General features: G+C 47.8%; 1 protein-coding gene across 1 annotated transcript in view; it reads right to left on the reverse strand.

Annotated features, from left to right (window-relative positions):
* Window positions 1–627: 627 nt before the first annotated feature.
* Window positions 628–21,442, reverse strand: part of LOC144271876 (aryl hydrocarbon receptor-like) — a 148,448-nt gene continuing 127,633 nt past the window's right edge. Inside the window, exons 8-13 of the mRNA XM_077829484.1 lie at window positions 20,212–20,330; window positions 19,386–19,588; window positions 16,713–16,822; window positions 4,716–4,857; window positions 3,497–4,079; window positions 628–711 (exon numbers count right to left, since the gene is read on the reverse strand). Coding sequence (XP_077685610.1) covers window positions 628–711; window positions 3,497–4,079; window positions 4,716–4,857; window positions 16,713–16,822; window positions 19,386–19,588; window positions 20,212–20,330 — 1,241 coding nt within the window. The remainder of the gene's footprint in view (window positions 712–3,496; window positions 4,080–4,715; window positions 4,858–16,712; window positions 16,823–19,385; window positions 19,589–20,211; window positions 20,331–21,442) is intronic.

Consider the following 21,442-nt stretch of genomic DNA (forward strand, 5'->3'; position numbering starts at 1 on the left):
CCCCCATTCATTATCCAGATGGTATCACGCACGACTTCCCAATGGACAAGAGCAAATGAACAAATAATGCTTGCAAAGACTGCAACCATATCTTCGCCCCCTTTAATTAGAACGCTGGGCCATAGTGTTCAAGCCAGAGATCGGACAGAGTCTTATGGAATTTCTATTGCAGCATCTCAGCCACTTTGTGACATCTGTGTCCTTTGTCTTGTTAATTACCTGACCTGGAAAACTCATTGGAAACTCCAAGTACTTGTTCCTGATTTTTTAAAGCTTATTGTGGCTCAGTTACTTTAGTGCCTAATCCAACCCTAATTATTGGTGCTTAATTCTCCTTGGTTCTGCTCAGAAGAATGAGCAGAAGACAACTGGTTGAGAGGGTTATAGCTTCGTCAGTACAAAATGCCTGAGCGTTCAAGTCCGTCTCTGTGGAACCCACAGGAGAGTGTCTCAGAGTGTGTGTGTGTTCACTTAGAAAAAGCCTCCAGCCGCAACAATTATAATAGTATGGAAATATTCACACATCATCAGCAAAAGAAAAAAAAAAAAGGCTTGCCAATCCAAGGCCATGAAATCAGTCCACAGCTGGGAGCAGGGTCTTTTCTTTCTCTATTGCTACATTCGCTCTCAGTACTTGGAGAAACCCACACAGTCCTTAGTGATTGTAGGAGTAAATTCCACGGAGGCATTCTCTTCATTTTGGTGAGACTGCTGAGCAGAAAAAGGAGAGATGAGTTAGAATCACAATCAGGCAAGGAAAAGAGGAGAAGCAGTGCCATCAGCATCTCAGTAGAGTGATGAAAGGGGAGGATTCAGAAATTCCAAGGCCAGAAGCATCATTGTGATCATCTAGTCCAACCTTCTGTATAACACATGCCAGAGAACGTCCCCAAAATAATTCCTAGAGCAGAACTTTTAGAAAAACGTCCAATCTCAATTTCAAAATGGTCAGCGATGGAGGATCCAACCACGACCTTCAGTAAATTGTTCCAGTGGTTTATTACTCTCACCATTAACAATTTACACCTTATTTCCAGTCTGAATTTGTCTTAGCTTCAACTTCTAGACATTGGATCGTGTTATACCTTTCTCTGCTAGACTGAAGAACTCATTATCAAATATTTATTCCTCATGTAGGTACTTATACACTGTGATCAAGTCATCCCTTAACCTTCTCTTTGGTCTGCTAAATAGATTGAGCTCCTTGAGTCTATCACCATAAGGTATGGTTTCTAATCCTTTAAAATCATTCTCATGGCTCTTCTCTAAACCCTCTCTAATTTACCAGCATCTTTCTTGAATTGTGAGTGCCAGAACTGGACACAGTATTCAGCAGCAGTTGCACTCATGCCAAATATAGAGGTAAAATAACCTCTTTACTCCGACTCAAGATTTCCCCTTTTATTCACCCCAGGATCACATTAGCTCCATTGGCCACAGCATCACACTGAGAGCTCATGTTCAGCTGATTCTCTACCATAGCCCTAAATCTTTTTCAGAGTCACTGCTTCCCAGGATAGCATTCCCCCATCCTGTAAGCATGGCCTACATTCTAGCCACTTCTCAAAATTTGGCTCGTAGGCCAAAAATAGTTTGTGCTATTGGCTCAAGGATTGTTATTATAATAGACTTTTCAAATACTGCTTTGAACGCTGTCTGTGTAAGGGGTTGTGAAGAAGAATATGCTGAAATGGCATTGTTAAGATAAAAAGTGGGCTTGTTTGCATTTTTAAAGCCATTTTTATAGAACAATGGCTTTCAAGAAATACTGATATACCAGACATTTTCCTTCCTCAATGGGTTGGAAGCTTTCGGCTCTCAGTTGCAAGTTTCAAAATGAATCTGCACATATTCAAAATCCATCTGCATTGTGTTGATATAACTACAATAATTACAAAACCAAACCTTATATAATGTTCATATGTCTCAGCTTATCACTTAACATGCACAGCTTGGTTGTTCTTGTGTCTGTCCAGTTTTCACACCTTAACATATGCCCCCCTCACCTCACCTTGAACTAAATATTGTAAGTGAAGAGCTGCTGCTGACTCTTCGTCTTCCTATCTGTTAATAACATGGGAGGAAAATTTGGTTCCAACTGGTAGAAAAATCCTCTCAAACCAGCTTCCATGGGAGGAGTCACTGAGGAACCCAGAATGGGTTCCTTATGCCTTTGGTAGTTACACAGTTTTGGATTGCTCTCGCCATGACAGGGCATGGTATTTTGTTGCTGGGGAAGGGATGTCACGTGAGTGGCTTTAGGAAATGTAACATCATTTTCAAAGGATAAGCCACTATTCTCATATTCCCATGAAGCTAACATGACATTACTAGATAACATGCTACATGATAAGGACTTCAATGAGTTTTCAAGAACATTTTCCATTTGCTGGTTTCCCACCCGGGAGCAAGTGTGACACCAGCTACTTGGCTCCAAGCAGCTGGCCAGTGGAAGTCCATTGTGTTGCATTTGAGTTGGCCTGCAATGAGCTTGAGGATGCATCCTTGCTTGCATCAGTTGCTGCTGCTGTGTTGACAACTGTTTGTTCTGAAGCATCTGCTGCTGCTCTTTATTGTAAAAATGTGGCATTAAGTGAGGTCCATGTGAAGATGTATGTATGTTGGGGTAAGGAATGACTTCCAGACAGGTGGCCAGCTTCTAATGGACTAGATTTTTGCACAAGAGAACCAGCTATTTCATTCTGTAGAGCTTGCACTGGAGACACCTGCATTATGCTGAATTCTTGCATGCCCTAGTTAGTGTAATGAAGAAATCCATGGATTTGTTACTTGTGATCCAAAAAGATTCTGTTGGTTAGTTGCCAGTAGAGTTTGTGACTCTATCTCCATTGATTTGATTCCCAGCTGATTTGGAGTGTCAGATTTCCAAACATCTAACAAGTCACCTCTTGGAGAATTATTGTGATTGAAACTGATGACTGGATTCATTGAAATCAATGGGTCTGGCCAATGACTCTCTTGTGAATTTCATTTTTAATGGAGCTGGATGATTTGAGTCAATCAGAGTTGAGCCCTGATGTATCTGATTTTTAGGAATAACATTCCCCCAGGAAACTGGAGCAGGAGCCTTTGGCTGAAATACCTGTACAGGATTTGTTAGATTAATTTCCGTAGTTCACTGGTTATTGGAACCCAAGGTACTTAGTATATTCCCACTTAGCAAATTTGCTTGATCAAAAGGTGCTTGCTTTTCTGGTTTAGAAGTGATATCCTGGGACATATTGGTGACTAGAGGACCCTGAGGATCATGGTCTAGTGAATTTTGCTGTGGAGTATACATTGGATTTTGGAATCCAGATGGTGTAGAGGCTGCTGAATTAGTCCCCCAGAAATGGTGACAATTCACCAGAGGATTGCTTTGCTGATTGCATTTCCTATTATTGACAAGCTGGTTTTGAAGTCTGTTTAGCTGAGTGCTTTGTGGAATTTGTTCCAGAGGAATTTGTTGAATAAGGGCCTGAGATGAAGCCGTCACATCATACCATGGGGACCCCAGATTCTTTCCATTATCATTTTTAAACAATATCTCCTCCACACAGGAGGTCACCTCATCATTCAGCCTCTCCTGGAAAGCCTGGGCCACAGGCTCCTTGGTGTCCATCTTGCGCAAGATCTCCTCCCATTGCTTTAATTCCAGGTCATCCATTTCCAGGCTCTGCAGAGTCTTAGAGATGTCACCATCCACATTGCTCTTTTCAAAGAGTGTTTCAATGACGGCTAGAAGTGAGTCATTCTCTTTGACAGTTCTCTTGTTTCCGTAATCCAGCCATGGCTCTTCCAGCACGTCAACAATATCTGCCAGGGAGAACTGTGGCATATTATCAGCATGGGAGACGTATACGGATTTGTCTTGGTTCATCATGGCCCCTAGGAGCAAGTTGGAATCTATTGAACCCTGCCCCAGAGGGGTGTCTCTCTTTGCCTTTGAGACCTTCTTGGTGTCCAAGGAGTCCAGGAACCCTGGTGGATTGTTTTCATACAGGACTGCTTCACCCGTGGCAAAGTGAAAAGGCAGCTGCAGGCTCCGCTTGCACAAATGCTCCTCTCCTTCTTCATTCCTGCAGGTATATGAATGGGACATTAAGAAGAGGGTGACAAGACAATGAAATACACAGGGCTGAGCAAAAAACAGCTGCTAGATAGTGAGATAAGAGCCAACAAGTTGGCATCAGTCTGGGTGTTTTATCTATTTAAAACCCTACAATTGGGGGGGGTGGTGGTTTGTTTTTGGGGGATGGGGTTGGACAAGTTGCTTTGTTGTCTGGCTTGCTCTGAAATGGGAAATGCTCCCAACTCAGATAAATGGAGCCAGAGGTTGTGCCGAGTGTCAGTGTGGCTTACATAGCTCTGTTTTTTATAGGTTTTGGTTTTACAGATGTTAAGACCACAAGGGACCATTATGAGCAGTTGGTCTGACCTGCAGAACACCGGACAGTTTACCAGACTACGTTCTAGAGACCTGCCCCAGATCTGAAGACCCCTAAACTTTGGGGAAACTTGGATGCTATCTTTGCGGCTTGTGACAAGGAACAATTTCAACACAGCTGCATTTCAGCGAGGCAGGTGATTTTGTCCAAGCCCTGAGGAAATGGATGCTGTGGGGTGAAATCCTGACTTGAGTGAACTGAGTAAGAGTTTTGTCATTGACTTCAATGGGGCAGGATTTCACCCTTGCCATCTGCAGGGACACTTACGAGAGGGCCCGCTGCCTGGAAATGATACAGTCCGGTTGGCCTCCTTTATACACCAGTCTCGCATTCGCTTGGACCCAGACCCAGCCTCCTTTCTTTGTCAGCAGCCTGAAAACGGTCATTCCGCTCTCTCCGGTTTTCATCACTAGGACAAACAGAAGAGGACAGCAGTCTAAGCTCAGCAAAATGCAGCAAGAAAGAGCCCTCAGCCTGCTCCTGTCTATTGCATCCAGAAAAAAATTACCAACAGAGATCTGCAGAACCACGTCACCGTCCAACTCACAAACCATGCAGGCAAACCCTTTACAGTGAGACTTGTATAGCCACGCACTGGCCTTAGTTGGCAAAGTGTATAATGTTAAAGGAAATCCTTACTGGTCCTAGGTTCATTGCCTGGGATCAGCATTGGGATATAAAACCTCAGATAGGACATAAAACCTCATGTTTCAGGGTTTAAACCAACCTATAACTACTAGGGATGAATGAGACCTTCATTGGGCAGATTACCACACAACTGCCTATCAGAAGCATCTGGTGCTGGCCAAGATACTGGGCTATATGCACTTCAGGGGTGATCCAGTCTGGCTACTCCTATGTTCCTATGAATTTTCTCTGCGACTTTGGGATGTTTGAGTCTTGGTGGTGTGACATGTTTGTCCGTTAGCTTTTCATATCTGGAGGGCTGTGGTCAAATCAAACCTGGATCACAAATGAGTGATTTCAGAAGGTTCAGTCAGATTCCTAGTGGATGTCTGTTTACATCACAGAAACACAGCGCAGCTTAACGGGCAGTTTCTGGATAGGAGGTTAGGACTAAACTAACATGGGCTGCTGCAAGTTGGAATTCAGAGCTTGTCTAGATGTGGAAATTTACCAGCATAACTATACCAGTCTGACTGTACCACCATAGTTATGCCAGTATAACTACCTGGTTTAGCTCATACTCAGAGGCACTCTTTGGGAAGTTACACTTGTATAAGAGGAGGCTACTTACTGTAAGGGGAGGCTCTTCGAGATGTGCGGTCCCTATCTGGATTCCACATGTGGGCACACATGTGTGTCATATGCCTGGGTCTGGAATTTTTTCTAAGTAGTGTCCATTGACCTGCACATGTGCAGTACCTGCAGGGGGGAGGGCTAGCTCAGTGGTTTGAGCATTGGCCTGCTAAACCCCGGGTTGTGAGCTCAATCCTTAAGGGGATCTGGGGCAAAAATTGGGGATTGGTCCTGCTTTGAGCAGGGGGTTGGACTAGTTGACCTCCTGAGGTCCCTTCCAACCCTGATAGTCTATGATTCTATGATACCTTCCCTTGTGCTTCCAACCGAGGGCATAAGGGGCGGTGCAGGTCAACGCTTCTCCAGTTCCTCCTCTTACCACAATACAAGTGAGTCTGCAGCAGAGGGGAAGGGGGAGGGGGCTTGGAATACAGATAGGGACTACACATCTTGAAGAACCTCAGGTTACAGTAAATAACCTCTTCTTCTTCAAGTGCTGGTCCCTACGTGTATTCCACAAGTGGGTGATTTGTGAGCAGTGATCAGTGCAGAGGTGGGTAAGAGGAAGCTGCTCCTACTGATGCATCTGCAGTGCCACTTGAGTCAGGGTATAGTAAGCCATAAACATGTGGACTGATCACCAAATTGTGGCTTCGCAAATGTCCTGCAATAGGATGCCCTGATAAGGATGCCGTGGAGGCTGCTTGTGTTTGCCTGGAGTGAGCTGTAACACCCGAGGAGGAGGAGGTTTGCAGTCATATAGTATTCTAATACTCATCTTAAGACCCACTTAGAAATTCCCTGCGAGGATATGGCTTGGCCCCTTGACTTTCCACTATGGCGACAAAGAACCTCAGAGGTTTCTAATGGGTTTGGTTCTCTGCAGGTAGAACACTGGGTCGCATCTGATGTCAAGGGAGTGCAATTTCTTGTCCCCAGAAAAAGCATGAGGTTTTGGAAAAAATAGAGGTAAGTGAATTGATTGGTTGGTATGGAATTCAGACACAATCCTGGGGAGGAATTTGGGGTGTACCTGGAGGAAGACCCTCTCTTTACGGAATACTATGTAAGGTGGGTGTGCCATCATCGCCGTGAGTTCACTGACCCCTCTGGCCAAAGGGATGTTTATGAAGAATGCCACTTTCATGGACAGGTGGGTCATGGCACATGTTGCCATGGGTTTGAAGGATGGGCCTGTGAGGGTTGACAGGATGAGGCTAATGCTCCATTGAGGTATGGATTTGATGACTGGTGGGAAAGTCCTGATCAAGACTTTCATAAAGCGTACTGTAGTCGGGTGCATGAAGCTAGAGCGTCCCTCCATCCAGGGAAGGAAGGCACTAATCGCTGCTAGGTGTACACAAAGGGAACTAAAGGCTAGCCTGATGTTAGGGCAAGGAGACAGTCGAGGCTAACTGAAATGCCTACTGTGCCGAGGGACTGGTGGTGGTGATGCATCCAACTTGAGAAATTATGCCACTTAGCCTGGTAGCATGCTCTGGTCAAATCTTTTCTGCTTTGGTTAATGATCTCCTGGACCGAGGCGGAGCATGAGCATTCTATTTCCAATGCCCATCCAAACAACAGGCCGTGAGGTGGAGTGAGCTCAGGGTGGGTTAGGAGATCTGGGAATGGGTGGGTCATGATGGGTGGGCGTGTGGACAGCCTTAGGATATCATAGAATCATAGAATATCAGGGTTGGAAGGGACCCCAGAAGGTCATCTAGTCCAACCCCCTGCTCGAAGCAGGACCAATTCCCAGTTAAATCATCCCAGCCAGGGCTTTGTCAAGCCTGACCTTAAAAACCTCTAAGGAAGGAGATTCTACCACCTCCCTAGGTAACACATTCCAGTGTTTCACCACCATCATAGTGAAAAAGTTTTTCCTAATATCCAATCTAAACCTCCCCCACTGCAACTTGAGACCATTACTCCTCGTTCTGTCATCTGCTACCATTGAGAACAGTCTAGAGCCACCCTCTTTGGAACCCCCTTTCAGGTAGTTGAAAGCAGCTATCAAATCCCCCCTCATTCTTCTCTTCTGCAGACTAAACAATCCCAGCTCCCTCAGCCTCTCCTCATAAGTCATGTGTTCTAGACCCCTAATCATTTTTGTTGCCCTTCGCTGGACTCTCTCCAATTTAGCCACATCCTTCTTGTAGTGTGGGGCCCAAAACTGGACACAGTACTCCAGATGAGGCCTCACCAATGTTGAATAGAGGGGAACGATCACGTCCCTCGATCTGCTCGCTATGCCCCTACTCATACATCCCAAAATGCCATTGGCCTTCTTGGCAACAAGGGCACACTGCTGACTCATATCCAGTTTCTCATCCACTGTCACCCCTAGGTCCTTTTCCGCAGAACTGCTGCCTAGCCATTCGGTCCCTAGTCTGTAGCGGTGCATTGGATTCTTCCGTCCTAAGTGCAGGACCCTGCACTTATCCTTATTGAACCTCATCAGATTTCTTTTGGCCCAATCCTCCAATTTGTCTAGGTCCTTCTGTATCCTATCCCTCCCCTCCAGCGTATCTACCACTCCTCCCAGTTTAGTATCGTCCGCAAATTTGCTGAGAGTGCAATCCACACCATCCTCCAGATCATTTATGAAGATATTGAACAAAACCGGCCCCAGGACCGACCCCTGGGGCACTCCACTTGACACCGGCTGCCAACTAGACATGGAGCCATTGATCACTACCCGTTGAGCCCGACAATCTAGCCAGCTTTCTACCCACCTTATAGTGCATTCATCCAGCCCATACTTCCTTAACTTGCTGACAAGAATACTGTGGGAGACCGTGTCAAAAGCTTTGCTAAAGTCAAGAAACAATACATCCACTGCTTTCCCTTCATCCACAGAACCAGTAATCTCATGATAAAAGGCGATTAGATTAGTCAGGCATGACCTTTCCTTGGTGAATCCATGCTGGCTGTTCCTGATCACTTTCCTCTCATGCAAGTGCTTCAGGATTGATTCTTTGAGGACCTGCTCCATGATTTTTCCAGGGACTGAGGTGAGGCTGACTGGCCTGTAGTTCCCAGGATCCTCCTTCTTCCCTTTTTTAAAGATTGGCACTACATTAGCCTTTTTCCAGTCATCCGGGACTTCCTCCGTTCGCCACGAGTTTTCAAAGATAATGCCCAATGGCTCTGCAATCACAGCCGCCAATTCCTTCAGCACTCTCGGATGCAACTCGTCCGGCCCCATGGACTTGTGCACGTCCAGCTTTTCTAAATAGTCCCTAACCACCTCTATCTCCACAGAGGGATGGCCGTCTCTTCCCCATTTTGTGATGCCCAGCGCAGCAGTCTGGGAGCTGACCTTGTTAGTGAAGACAGAGGCAAAAAAAGCATTGAGTACATTAGCTTTTTCCACATCCTCTGTCACTAGGTTGCCTCCCTCATTCAGTAAGGGGCCCACACTTTCCTTGGCTTTCTTCTTGTTGCCAACATACCTGAAGAAACCCTTCTTGTTACTCTTGACATCTCTTGCTAGCTGCAGCTCCAGGTGCGATTTGGCCCTCCTGATATTCCTACATGCCCGAGCAATATTTTTATACTCTTCCCTGGTCATATGTCCAACCTTCCACTTCTTGTAAGCTTCTTTTTTATGTTTAAGATCCGCTAGGATTTCACCATTAAGCCAAGCTGGTCGCCTGCCATATTTACTATTCTTTCGACTCATCGGGATGGTTTGTCCCTGTAACGTCAACAGGGATTCCTTGAAATACAGCCAGCTCTCCTGGACTCCTTTCCCCTTCATATTAGTCCCCCAGGGGATCCTGGCCATCCGTTCCCTGAGGGAGTCGAAGTCTGCTTTCCTGAAGTCCAGGGTCCGTATCCTGCTGCTTACCTTTCTTCCCTGCGTCAGGATCCTGAACTCAACCAACTCATAGTCACTGCCTCCCAGATTCCCATCCACTTTTGCTTCCCCCACTAATTCTACCCGGTTTGTGAGCAGCAGGTCAAGAAAAGCGCCCCCCCAGTTGGCTCCTCTAGCACTTGCGCCAGGAAATTGTCCCCTACGCTTTCCAAAAACTTCCTGGATTGTCTATGCACTGCTGTATTGCTCTCCCAGCAGATATCAGGAAAATTAAAGTCACCCATGAGAATCAGGGCATGTGATCTAGTAGCTTCCGTGAGCTGCCGGAAGAAAGCCTCATCTACCTCATCCCCCTGGTCCGGTGGTCTATAGCAGACTCCCACCACTACATCACTCTTGTTGCACACACTTCTAAACTTAATCCAGAGACACTCAGGATTTTCTACAGTTTCGTACCGGAGCTCTGAGCAGTCATACTGCTCCCTTACATACAGTGCTACTCCCCCACCTTTTCTGCCCTGCCTGTCCTTCCTGAACAGTTTATAATCACCCATGACAGTACTCCAGTCATGTGAGTTATCCCACCAAGTCTCTGTTATTCCAATCACGTCATAGTTCCTTGACATCACCAGGACCTCCAGTTCTCCCTGCTTGTTTCCAAGGCTTTGTGCATTCGTATATAAGCACTTGAGATAACCTGTTGATCGCCCCTCATTCCCAGTATGAGGCAGGAGCCCTCCCCTCACAGACATTCCTGTCTGTGCTTCCTCCCGGTATCCCGCTTTCCCACTTACCTCAGGGCTTTGGTCTCCTTCCCCCAGTGAACCTAGTTTAAAGCCCTCCTCACTAGGTTAGCCAACCTGCTGGCAAAGATGCTCTTCCCTCTCTTCGTAAGATGGAGCCCGTCTCTGCCCAGCACTCCTCCTTCATGGAACACCATGCCATGGTCAAAGAATCCAAAGCCTTCTCTCCGACACCACCTGTGTAGCCATTCGTTGACTTCGACGATTCGACAGTCCCTACCCAGGCCTTTTCCTTCCACGGGAAGGATGGACGAGAACACCACTTGCGCCTCCAACTCCTTTATCCTTCTTCCCAGAGCCACGTAGTCCGCAGTGATCCGCTCAAGGTCATTCTTGGCAGTATCATTGGTGCCCACGTGGAGAAGCAGGAAGGGGTAGCGATCCGAGGGCTTGATGAGTCTCGGCAGTCTCTCCGTCACATCGCGAATCCTAGCCCCTGGCAAGCAGCAGACTTCTCGGTTTTCCCGATCAGGGCGGCAGATAGATGACTCAGTCCCCCGGAGGAGAGAGTCCTCGACCACCACCACCCGCCTTCTCCTCTTGGGAGTGGTGGTCGTGGAACCCCCAACCTCAGGACATCGCATCTCATGCCTTCCAACCAGCGGAGTTATATATGATATATCCATAAACTAGAATTGTCTGGGCCAATAGGGAGCTAGGAGGAGATTCTGTCTTGGTGAGTCTTCTGGAGAACTTGCAGTCTGGGGCATACCTGAGGTCACCTGTCTAGGGAAGCAGGAGAGTGTCACCCTGTGAGTCACTGCCTCTGGCTCCCCTGGAGCAATACATGGGAAGTTTTCTGTTTGTCTGGCATGCAAAGAGGTCCCATAAGGGGAGTACCTCACCGCGTAAAGATGTTGGCCAGAACTGTGTCATGTATTTCCCATTCATGGTCTGTGGAGAGACTTCTGCTTAGTTTGTCCTCTAGGGAGTTCTGAGTGCCAGGGAAGTAAGTAGCCATACGGTAACCTGATTTCTGACACACCAGTTCCCCAGTCTGACTGCCTCCAGACAGAGGGGACGAGATCTCGCTCCTCCCTGTTTGTTTATATTGTCTCATAGGATTTGCACATGGAGTGAGCGAATGAGGGCAAGGAAGGCTTTGCAGGCCAAGCAGACTGCTCTGAGTCCCAGTGAGTTTATATGTAGTCTGGCCCTCCTGTGGTGTCCATGTGTCCTGGGCTGTGCGGTGATACAAATGAGCACCCCATTCTGTAAGGGAGAGGTCCGTCACAATGGTGGCCCTCAGTATAGAAGGCGTGAGGCGGGTCCCCACCATGACACTGTTTGGGTTTGACCACCAAGTAAGAGAGGCGAGAAATCCTGAGGAAACTGTGACTAGGGAGTCAATGTGGTCCCTGGTCAGCCAGTAGGTCAAGTGGAGCCAAGCTTGTAGGCCCCGCAAGTGGAGCCTGGTGAAAGGTGTCACAGAGGTGTCTGCGGCCATATGGCCCTAGAGGGAAAGGTACCAATGCACCATAGTTTGGGGCTTGTGGGTAATGTGGGAAATCAGGCTGGGTCTGGAATTTGCTCATCATGCAAAACTTTTCCATGGGAAGGAAAGCTTGTGCCAAGATCGAGTCCAGCCTTGCTCCTATGAAATGTATTGTCTGTATGGGTGACAAAGTGGACTCATCTTTGTTTATGCACCTAAGGTGGCAAGGAGGCACTGAAGAGTCTCTATTGCAAAGACAACTACTTGTCGGGATTGTCCCACCAAAAGCCAGTTGTCCAACTATGGGAACACCATATGTCACTGGTATTGCATTTAGGCTGCTACTACCATGAACACCTTTGTGAAAAGCCTGGGCGATGTTGCAAGACCAAAGGGAAGGAGACATAACCGTAATAACCTCCTGTGCGATGGGTCAATGTCCACATGGAAATATGCGTCTTTCATGACAAGAGTTCTGAACCACACTCCCTCCTGAAGGGAGGAGATTATTCATGCCAGTGTAATCATCCTGAATTTCAGCTTCCTGATAATGATATTCAGCTGTCAAAGGTACAGGATAGGTCTCCGCCCTCTGCCCTTTTGTGGGATGAGGAAATATAGGGAACAGAACCCTCTTCCCTGGTATTAAGGCATGACACTCTCTATTGTGCTCCAGTGTAATAGGGAGTCTACCTCTTGTTGAGGAATCAATTTGTGGGAGGGGTCTCCTGGGAGGGGGCAGATGGGAGGTTTGTGAGGAGGGAAGGAAAGGAACTCTATGGAGTATCCATAATGGATAATCTCTAGAATCCAACTGTCCGTGGTGATCTTGTTCCAACTGTGGATGAAAAAAGAAAGGCAGCCTCCAAAGATGATGGGTGGCACATTAGGTGGCATCGGTGGTGGTATGCAGGTCTCGACCTGTATGTAAAAAGTGGCGTTTGGTCTGCATTTGGAAGTAAGTGGACGATGTGGCAGGATGGGGGTACTCAATAAATGGACCACAGGCCAAATCTGGACCGCTCACTTCTTTTGAATAGACCTCAAAATCTTTTTATTTACTTATTATAATTATTATCATTATTGTTATTTTTTTATTATTATTTTCTCTGGAGTCTGAACCATGACTATACCTTGACCAAGAAATTTGGACCTTGACAAAAAATAATTGGCTACCCCTGTGGTAGGGGTTGGAGCCTGGAAACAGGTTCTCTGAGATCTGGGTCACTTGTGAGGAGATTCAGGTGGACATTGATAGTATGAGGACAGGAGGAAGAAAGCTGTGGTCTGAAGGGCTGTTATGGATGTTTTCTTCTGGGGGCTAGAGTGGAAATTCACAGAGACCTCAGGGTGGATCTCGAGTCCTTCAGGGAATGCAGAGATTCATCCATCTTTTCATTGAACAGATTGGCCTCATCAAAAAAGAGAGGTACGGTTTGGTTTTGCATCAACTTCAGGAAGGTCAATGCAATTTGACGCCTACCCAATACCAAGAATGGACAAGTTACTAGAACAGCTGGGACCAGCACTTCCAACTTCAGACCATGCCTTTCGACTTCCACGGGGCTGCTGCAACCTTCCAATGGCTTATGAATAAGATCCACAACCCCCACCATCAATATACAGCAGCTTACTTCGATGACATTGTCATATACAGTTCACCTGGAAAGACCATCTACAGTATATAAGGGCGGTGTTAAAACCCCTAAAGGAAACAGAACTTACGGCCAACCTGGTGAAATGTAATTTGGCTGTGAGTGCAGTAACCCATGTGGGGTACTGTGTAGGAGGTAGCCTTGTGAAGCCAGTGGTTGATAAGGTGCAAGCCCTCACGAAGAGGCAAGTCAGATGTTTTCTTGGCCTTGCAGGATATTACTGGAGGTGTATCCCCAGACTCACCTCAGTTGTGGCCCCACTTATGAAGATCCATAAGGGAAGATCCTAAGAAGATCCATTGGGATAGGAAATGCATGGAAGCATTCAGCAAACTGAAAATATGACTATGCTGGGCACCTGTACTCTTCAGCCCCGATTTTTCTCAGGAATTCATACTACACACAGCTGCCTCAAATGTCAGCCTTGGTGCCATCCTCTCACAAGACGGTGAAGGAGAAAAACATCTGGTCCTATACAGTACCTAAGTAGGAAGTTATTCCCTAGGGAAAAGTCATACTCAATTATTGACAAGGAGGTATTAACTTTCCAATGGATAGTAGATACCTCAGGTATTACTTGTGTAGCCCCTTTTCCCTGATCACCGATTACATGCCTCTATGCTGGATTCAGACAACGGGGGCCATGAACCCTCCTGTGATGAGATAGTAGCTTGCACTATAACACTACAGTTTCCGAGTACAACACTGGGTGGGAAAGCACCACACAACCCCCAATTTCTTTTCACAGGAGATCGGGGATGGAGACAACCGAATCCTGAATGGCCTTTCAATCTTGAGGGGTGGGGTAGGTGAAGGGACAGACCCTCACTCTGATATGAAGGAAACTAACGAGCTCTTATGGGCCTGTTCCATGGTAACAAGATGCACCTTCAAAACTTGTTCAGCCTGGAGAAGGAGGAGCTTAAAAGGGGGAATTTACCATAGGGGCAGTGATCAAGGGGCAGTGATCAGGAATAAGGCTGCTCCACCCAAAGACTGCTGGTTCTAGCCAAGGAGGAAACAGCCATGAGATGCACCACCCCCAAAGCTGCCCTGACTGACAGGAAAGCAGTACGGCTCTGGAAGAGTGATAGAAGGTAAACCCTGTGAAGGAGCAAGAGAAGCAATAGACTCTAGGAGATTAACCCCTTACAGCTGAATATCCTGGGACTGTCTGAGAGACAGATCCTCCTCTTTTGCAAGGAGAAGGGAAGAGAAAGGAGCCAACCCTCTGCACATGTGCAGTTGCCTCATAGAGCTCCCCCAAGTGCTACCAACTTGGGGAGAAAAGAAGGTAAACCACAGACAGTGGGACCTGGGGTGGGGGGTGTCCAGGGATCCCCACCATCTCACAAGACAATACAAAACAATCCCTCTTGGCTCACTGCGGGGTGGGGCCACACAATGCTGGAGTGGGCCAAACCATTCTAGCTGGTCCCAGGATGGCCTCATTATTGGAAGGGATAGTCCCTGTGGCTGTAAGATGTCCAGGAGGTGGTGTTGGGGGTCCTGGGCCTTCTCCAGTGGGATTTGCAAGTCATCGGCCACCCTTTGGAATAGATCTTGAAGAGAGGGTGGCAACTGGATGGCCATGTTATCCGGTAATGAGAAGGCTCCGGTAAGATGTGGCGCTGCTGACACTGCTTCTTTCTCCTCACACACTGATGGAGCTGGCTGACGAGACGAGGACGAATGGTAGGACCCTTGCGAAAGTTACGGGCGTCTGCTATAAGGATCCCAAGGGCCCCAGTACAGCCAGGAGGAGGAATCTATTGGTTGTGGTGATCCCCACTGGAAATGACCAGGTGTCCCTGGGCAGGGCGGTGTCACAGTCAAGAGGATCGGGGTGCTGCAGCTGTCTGTTTGGGCTCCTGCGCCTTCCCATAGATATCGGTGGAGCTTTTGCCTCTGACTCCTCCGAGTCTGAAGATGGTTCCATTGGAAATGGTGGCACTGTTGGTACTGAGACGCTCCTGTCCGATGGATCGGGATGGGGTCTCTCCTCTGACAGCAGCAACAGGCTAAGAACTTCCCTGAGAACTGCAGGGCCCAACAGAAGTGGAGATTGTGGGTTGGGGAGAAAGACATCCTCTGGTGTCATAAAATTCTCAGTATGGCCCAAAGTCTGCAGAGTTCCCACTAAGGAACCAGAGGGACACACTTCATCCATCAGAGTTGGTCACTCTCTGAATTGCCGAGGCAGTACTGATGGTACATCTGGACCTGCACTCATGGATGGGACTGGCCTGTCTTTCTGACCCGGTACTGCACTCACTGTTGGAACTGATGGATCCCTTTTCTTCTTTGCCTTACTCTCCAGCCCAAGGGGCTTTGGCACCAGTTCCATGGGATCTGTACACAACGTTTCGCCTGACCAGGCGTGGCTTGGGAAGCAAACATGTTCCTTGTGGGCAGTCAACTGCAGGGATCTGCCCTTATGCCCATGAGTGTGTTTCTTATTAGCATGGGGAGCCCAGTGTCCTGAGTTGTTGGGCTTTGGTGCCAGCGGCTCTGCTCCATGGCTCATGCTTGGACGGGCATTGCTGGTCAGCTGAGGCCAAATTACAGGGAGGTCCCTCTGGCCTGGATCAAAGCAGGGCCTCCAAGCCTCGTCCATTAGGTGCTTCTTCAGCCTAAGCCCTTCCTTGGGCCTCTCTGGTTCTGGGTGGAAGGACACTTCTCAGACTATGCGCCTCACCCAGATGGTAGGGGCACCGTGGATGATCGTCACTGATGGAAAAAGAGGGGAGGCAGGAGATGCAGTTCTTGAAGCCCGGGAACCTGGGCATAGTCCCCAAGACAAAGACGGTCCCTGACTTGGGGGAGGGCTTTATTAAGCTGTTCTAAACTATATGACGTACAACTAAGATTTCTAAACTACAGGATAATTATTTGCAGCAAATATGTACCATAACTCTTCTTGAGCTTGCAAGAGCAAAGGAGAACAGGATTCTGATTCAGGCCATGCGGCCGAAAGAGGGAACTGGAGAGATGTTGACCCGCACTGCCCCTTATACTGTCTGTTGGGGAGCATGAGGGAAGATATTGTGCACATGAAGGTCATTGGACACTGCCTGGAAAAATTCCAGGCTCGGTTGTGTGGCGCATGCACACCCAACATCTGGAATACGCAAAGGGACCAGCATTCAAAGAAGCACTATAATTATGCTGGTATAATTATGCCAGTAATTTTCCCTGAGTAGACAAGCCCTGCATAAAATAGGACAATACAATCACGTTAGCTGAGTTGGGATCTTTGATCTAACAACTCGGCACCTAACTCACATTTCACATGATTCTCTGCACAGTACATCATGTCTGCTGCATGGACAAACTGGTACCCAGAGCCTCTCATGCAGAGCTCCATTTCTGTGTATCCCAGCACAACTTTACCTCTGTAAAATAAAACAAACAAAAAAGAAATAGAGTTCACAAAACTTTTAGGACCAAGGATGAATGCAGAACAGAGCTATGTCGGTCCATTAGCTAGGGTTTAACCTAATCTGTGCAGTTATCTGATAACAGGGAAAACTATGGTGGGTTTAGCCCACCCACAGTTATCCCTCCAGCTGAGTGAAGAGGCATTTTCCATTCTGTGAAAAATTCTGGGATTTTTGGGAATTCTGGGAAAATGTTTCAGTCCCCAGTAGGATAAAACAAACCAAAGAAAAATCAGCTCAAAATTTCTTGCAGAATGACTGCTTCAGCTGGGAAACTAGGCAACCTGCCTACCCAAGGAGCCAGCCTGCTGGGCTGTCCAGGTCCTCAGGGAGCTGCCCCAGACAGGAAACCGGCCTCCCAACTCCTTGGGGAGCCTGGAAGCTGGGGCCTGCCCAGCCAGCTACCCCAGACTGAGGATCCTGGAAGCCTGGGCTGCCAAGGAACTGCCAACATATGAGCTTGGGTTTCGAGCCTCTCAGCTCCCATTCAGCCCAGCAGACTGGCTGCTGAAGAGCAGGACCTCTGAGCTGGTGTGTACCAAGTTTTGGATTGAACCCTGGCTGGGTTCTACTGGAATTTTGTCAAGTTCCGGCAGAATGTTTTGATTTCAACAAATCAGCATTTTTCAGCAGAAAAACGTTCCAGTCAAAAAGCTCCATCCAACTCTACTCACTGCTCTCTTCACAAAAAAACAGTTGGGAAGAGTCATCTTCAGTATGTTCTCCCTGCACCTCTGTCTTTAGACCAATGGTGCTCAAACTTTCCCAGTTGTGCCTCCCTTACCAGTAACGGAATCTGTCTTTGCTCCCCTGCCACCATTACTGCACAGCCAAGGCTCCCTCAGCAGAGGAGCTGGGGCTGGAGGCGGAGCTGGGGGAGGAACTGGGGCTAGGGAAGGAGCTGGGGCTAGCGGTAGGTCTAGAGGCGGAGCTGGGGCTAGGGGAGGAGCTGGGTCTAGAGGCGGAGCTGGTCTGGGATGGAGAGAGAATGGCGGCAAAGCCGGGATGTGGGTGGTGCAGGGGCTGGAGTGGAGATGGGGTTGAGGGTGGAGCGGAACTGTGGGCAGATCGGGCCTGGAGGTGGAGTTGGGCCTGGAGGCATGGTGCTGCTTCCCCACCCCCTATGAGGGCTGGCCAGGCCTGGATACAGAGCAGGACTGAGGGATGAACAGGGTTGGGGGAGGAGCGAGGCTGGGGGTGGAGTTGGTCTAGTAGCAGAGTGGGGACAGAAGCATGGTGCTCCCTTCCTACCCCTGTAGGGGCTGGCCCACCACATACCCACCCCCAAATGTTCCTCCATAGGGGGCTCTCCCCACAGATTGGGGACCACTGCTTTAAAAGTGTTTCTGGATATTCTCCAAGCTGAGAATTTGTAGCAAGATGCCTTCTACATGGAAGGAAAGGTAGAAGAGCAATAATAATTGTAAAGTAAAATTAATGCCCTTAAATAACCATGACTGTCATTTTCAAAGGAGCCCAAGTTAGCTGCCCAACTCCCACTGCATTTCAGTGGGAGCTGGGCACTGTAACGGGGTGGCCAGCCCCTTTAACTGCCAGAGGTCTGGAGCTGGCCAGGCCCATCCAGCTAGCCCTGCCTTTCACACCTGGGATGCGGCATGGGGTTTCATTAGTAGAACCAGCAGGGTTTGGAGGAGTTGATTCTTCTATAAGGAGCAGCAGGAAGCAGGGGGTTCCATGTCCGCATGCTTGCTTAGCTTGCTCAGTCAGGGAGGGAAATAACAAGAGTGAGGCTGGAGGGAGAGATTTTAGCCTGCCAAGGCAAGGAATGGCTGCGGGGTGTGAATAGGCTCCAGCAGGAAACCCAGGAGTAGCAGGTGGGAACTGAGAGACTACAGTGGGAAATGGCAAAGACTACAGAGGCTGCTGAGCATGAGCAGGCTTTGGGAGAGGACCCAGAGTCTTTAAAGAAAAGACTTGAGGCAGGGAAGGTCTGGGAGGCCCTGGTGGGAAAGACAAGGAGTGGGAACATGTGGAAGATTTGAGAACTCTGTTTTGGGAGTCTAGGGAGAACTGCTGAACTTGAGTAGAGTTTTTCTGATAGTTTGAGTTATTGGCCCAGAACTGAAGAAAAAGGAAACTGAAGCAGGGATGACCACGTACCATGAGGGAGCACTTAGGAGGCAGCTGGCCCACGGACAGGTACCTAAATCCTTTATGCTGCTGTGATAATCCCAGCGTATACCACTAGCTGGAAATATGTTTTGAGACAGAGTGGGTTTTAACCTGATGATGTCCCTTTGAATGTATTTATGTTTAATGCTGGTTATTTGTAAATGCAACGGAAAAAGTTTTCATAGAAGATTTTTTTTCTCTATTCACTTAATCCAGCATTTGGCCAGGGTTACAATCTACTGTTTTTTCTATTTCTACAACAGCAGTACTAGTGGCTCTTGTTTCGCATTTCACATCTGCTGTAGCATGATGCCTGTCTATATCCTCAGCAAACTTAACAAGAGCTGTGAGCAAGTGGCATCTCGGCCCCTATTCTGTGCCATACCTTGAATCGCAGGCCATGGGGGTAAAGTCCAGCTTGTGTTTTGTTTGGAAGATGAAGGTCTTGGTTTGAAGCTCCAGGATAGAAAGCGGTTGGAGTGGAGTTGCGATGGCAAACAGAGCCAGCTGTGGAGGCCTGAGGGTCCCATCTTCTGTTCTCTTTTGCTGCCCAGGGAGGAATTTCAAACGGCCGTGGAAATTCAAGTCCTTTGGGGAAGAAGGAAAAAGTGGGGATGACAAAGATATACACTAGTGACATGGATCATTCATATCAGAATCTCTCCATTCAACTCCTCACCACTGTAGTATATGGGCACCACACAGACATTACTGAATATATCCCCCGTGAGCTGGGGAAAATTATCCCTGTTTCATCATCCCTCCATTATACCTATTGGGCACATGAGAAACAGAGGCACAGTGAGACTTGCCCCAGGGCACACAGAGAGTTGAACATGGTTCTTCTGAGTTCCAGGGCAGGGCCTTAGCCACCAGGCCATCCTTCCTCTCTAGTATCTCATCCCAAAACCCCAACTGTCCAGAGGAAGCTCAGAGCCTGGCAGAGCTCTGTGGACTCCCCACAGAGTGGCATGAATGGGGAAATATTCCTTTCCCCATCAACTCCCATCATCTCTGGTCAGGTTTGCACCACCCCATAGCAGAAGCTAGGCTCAGAGTCTGTTCCCTGAGGTGTGGCTGTCATGGGGCAAGTGCAGCAGGGAAGCAAGACCTAGATCCTCAAAGGCATTTAAGCACCTAACTCCCATCGACAGGTAGGTGCCTAAATCTCTCTGGGGATCCGAGCCCAAACGCCTTGCTGTGTGGATTACCAGGAATCCTGAGGAGTTGTCCAACAAGCAATGGAAGTGACAGATGAAGCTTCTTTCTAAGAAAGAGGAATTCTCAGGTGGCAGGTGCTGGCGGTCATCCATGGTGGCGGTGCTGCTGCCTACATGAGGCATGGCTGGGAAACCAAACCAAAACAAGAGAGGATGTATTCATCTGGTTTGAAACCGCTTCAGAACATTCCTGTTATGCTGAGTCCTTAATGTCCACCAGGCATGGAGGAAAGGCTTGGGTTTGGAATGCACGAGCCTCTTGGAGCCGGTTCTCCCCTCCATACATGTGCAGAGCTCCCATTCGTCTTCTCAGAAGACACACGAGCACATTGAAAGCTGAGCAGACCCCTAATTATAGCACTGTGTGAGGGTCTGTTGGCATTCCCAGCACAAGTGCTTCTTTTCTGGGGTCTGTCACTCGGCTTTAAAGGGATGATCTGGAATCAAGCTTGCCAGGCATTGTCTCCACCCAGAATAGAATAAGGTGCTGAAACTGATTACATTGAAAACTGATTCAGCCCTTTTAAAATTTCATGCCTGTGAATAATGTATCATGCGTATGCACAGATGCACCCTAAGACCCTGATTCTCCAAAGACTGAGACACCTGCTTAGCTTTATATACTGTTTGTGACCACTGAAGTCAGCATGCACGTGCGTAAGTCTTTGCAGGATGGGGGCTGTCAAGGTTCCTCCCCCACTCTGAATTCTAGGGTACAGATGTGGGGACCTGCATGAAAACCTCCTAAGCTTACTTTTACCAGCTTAGGTTAAAACTTCCCCAAAGATACAAATTAATTTTATCCTTTGTCCTTGGAATATCCACTGCCACCACCAAACTCTAACTGGGTTTACTGGGAAACGTAGTTTGGACACGTCTTTCCCCCCAAAATCCTCCCAACCCTTGCATCCCACTTCCTGGGAAAGGTTTGGTAAAAATCCTCACCAATTTGCATAGGTGACCACAGACCCAAACCCTTGGATCTGAGAGCAATGAAAAGCATTCAGTTTTCTGACAAGAAGACTTTTAAATAGAAGTAAATAGAAGTAAAGGAATCACCCCTGTAAAATCAGGATGGTAGATACCTTACAGGGTAATTAGATTCAAAACATAGAGAATCCCTCTAGGCAAAACCTTAAGTTACAAAAAAAGACACACAGACAGAAATAGTCATTCTATTCAGCACAATTCTTTTCTCAGCCATTTAAAGAAATCATAATCT

Source organism: Eretmochelys imbricata, chromosome 11 (assembly GCF_965152235.1).
Source record: "Eretmochelys imbricata isolate rEreImb1 chromosome 11, rEreImb1.hap1, whole genome shotgun sequence".
NCBI lineage: Eukaryota > Metazoa > Chordata > Testudines > Cheloniidae > Eretmochelys > Eretmochelys imbricata.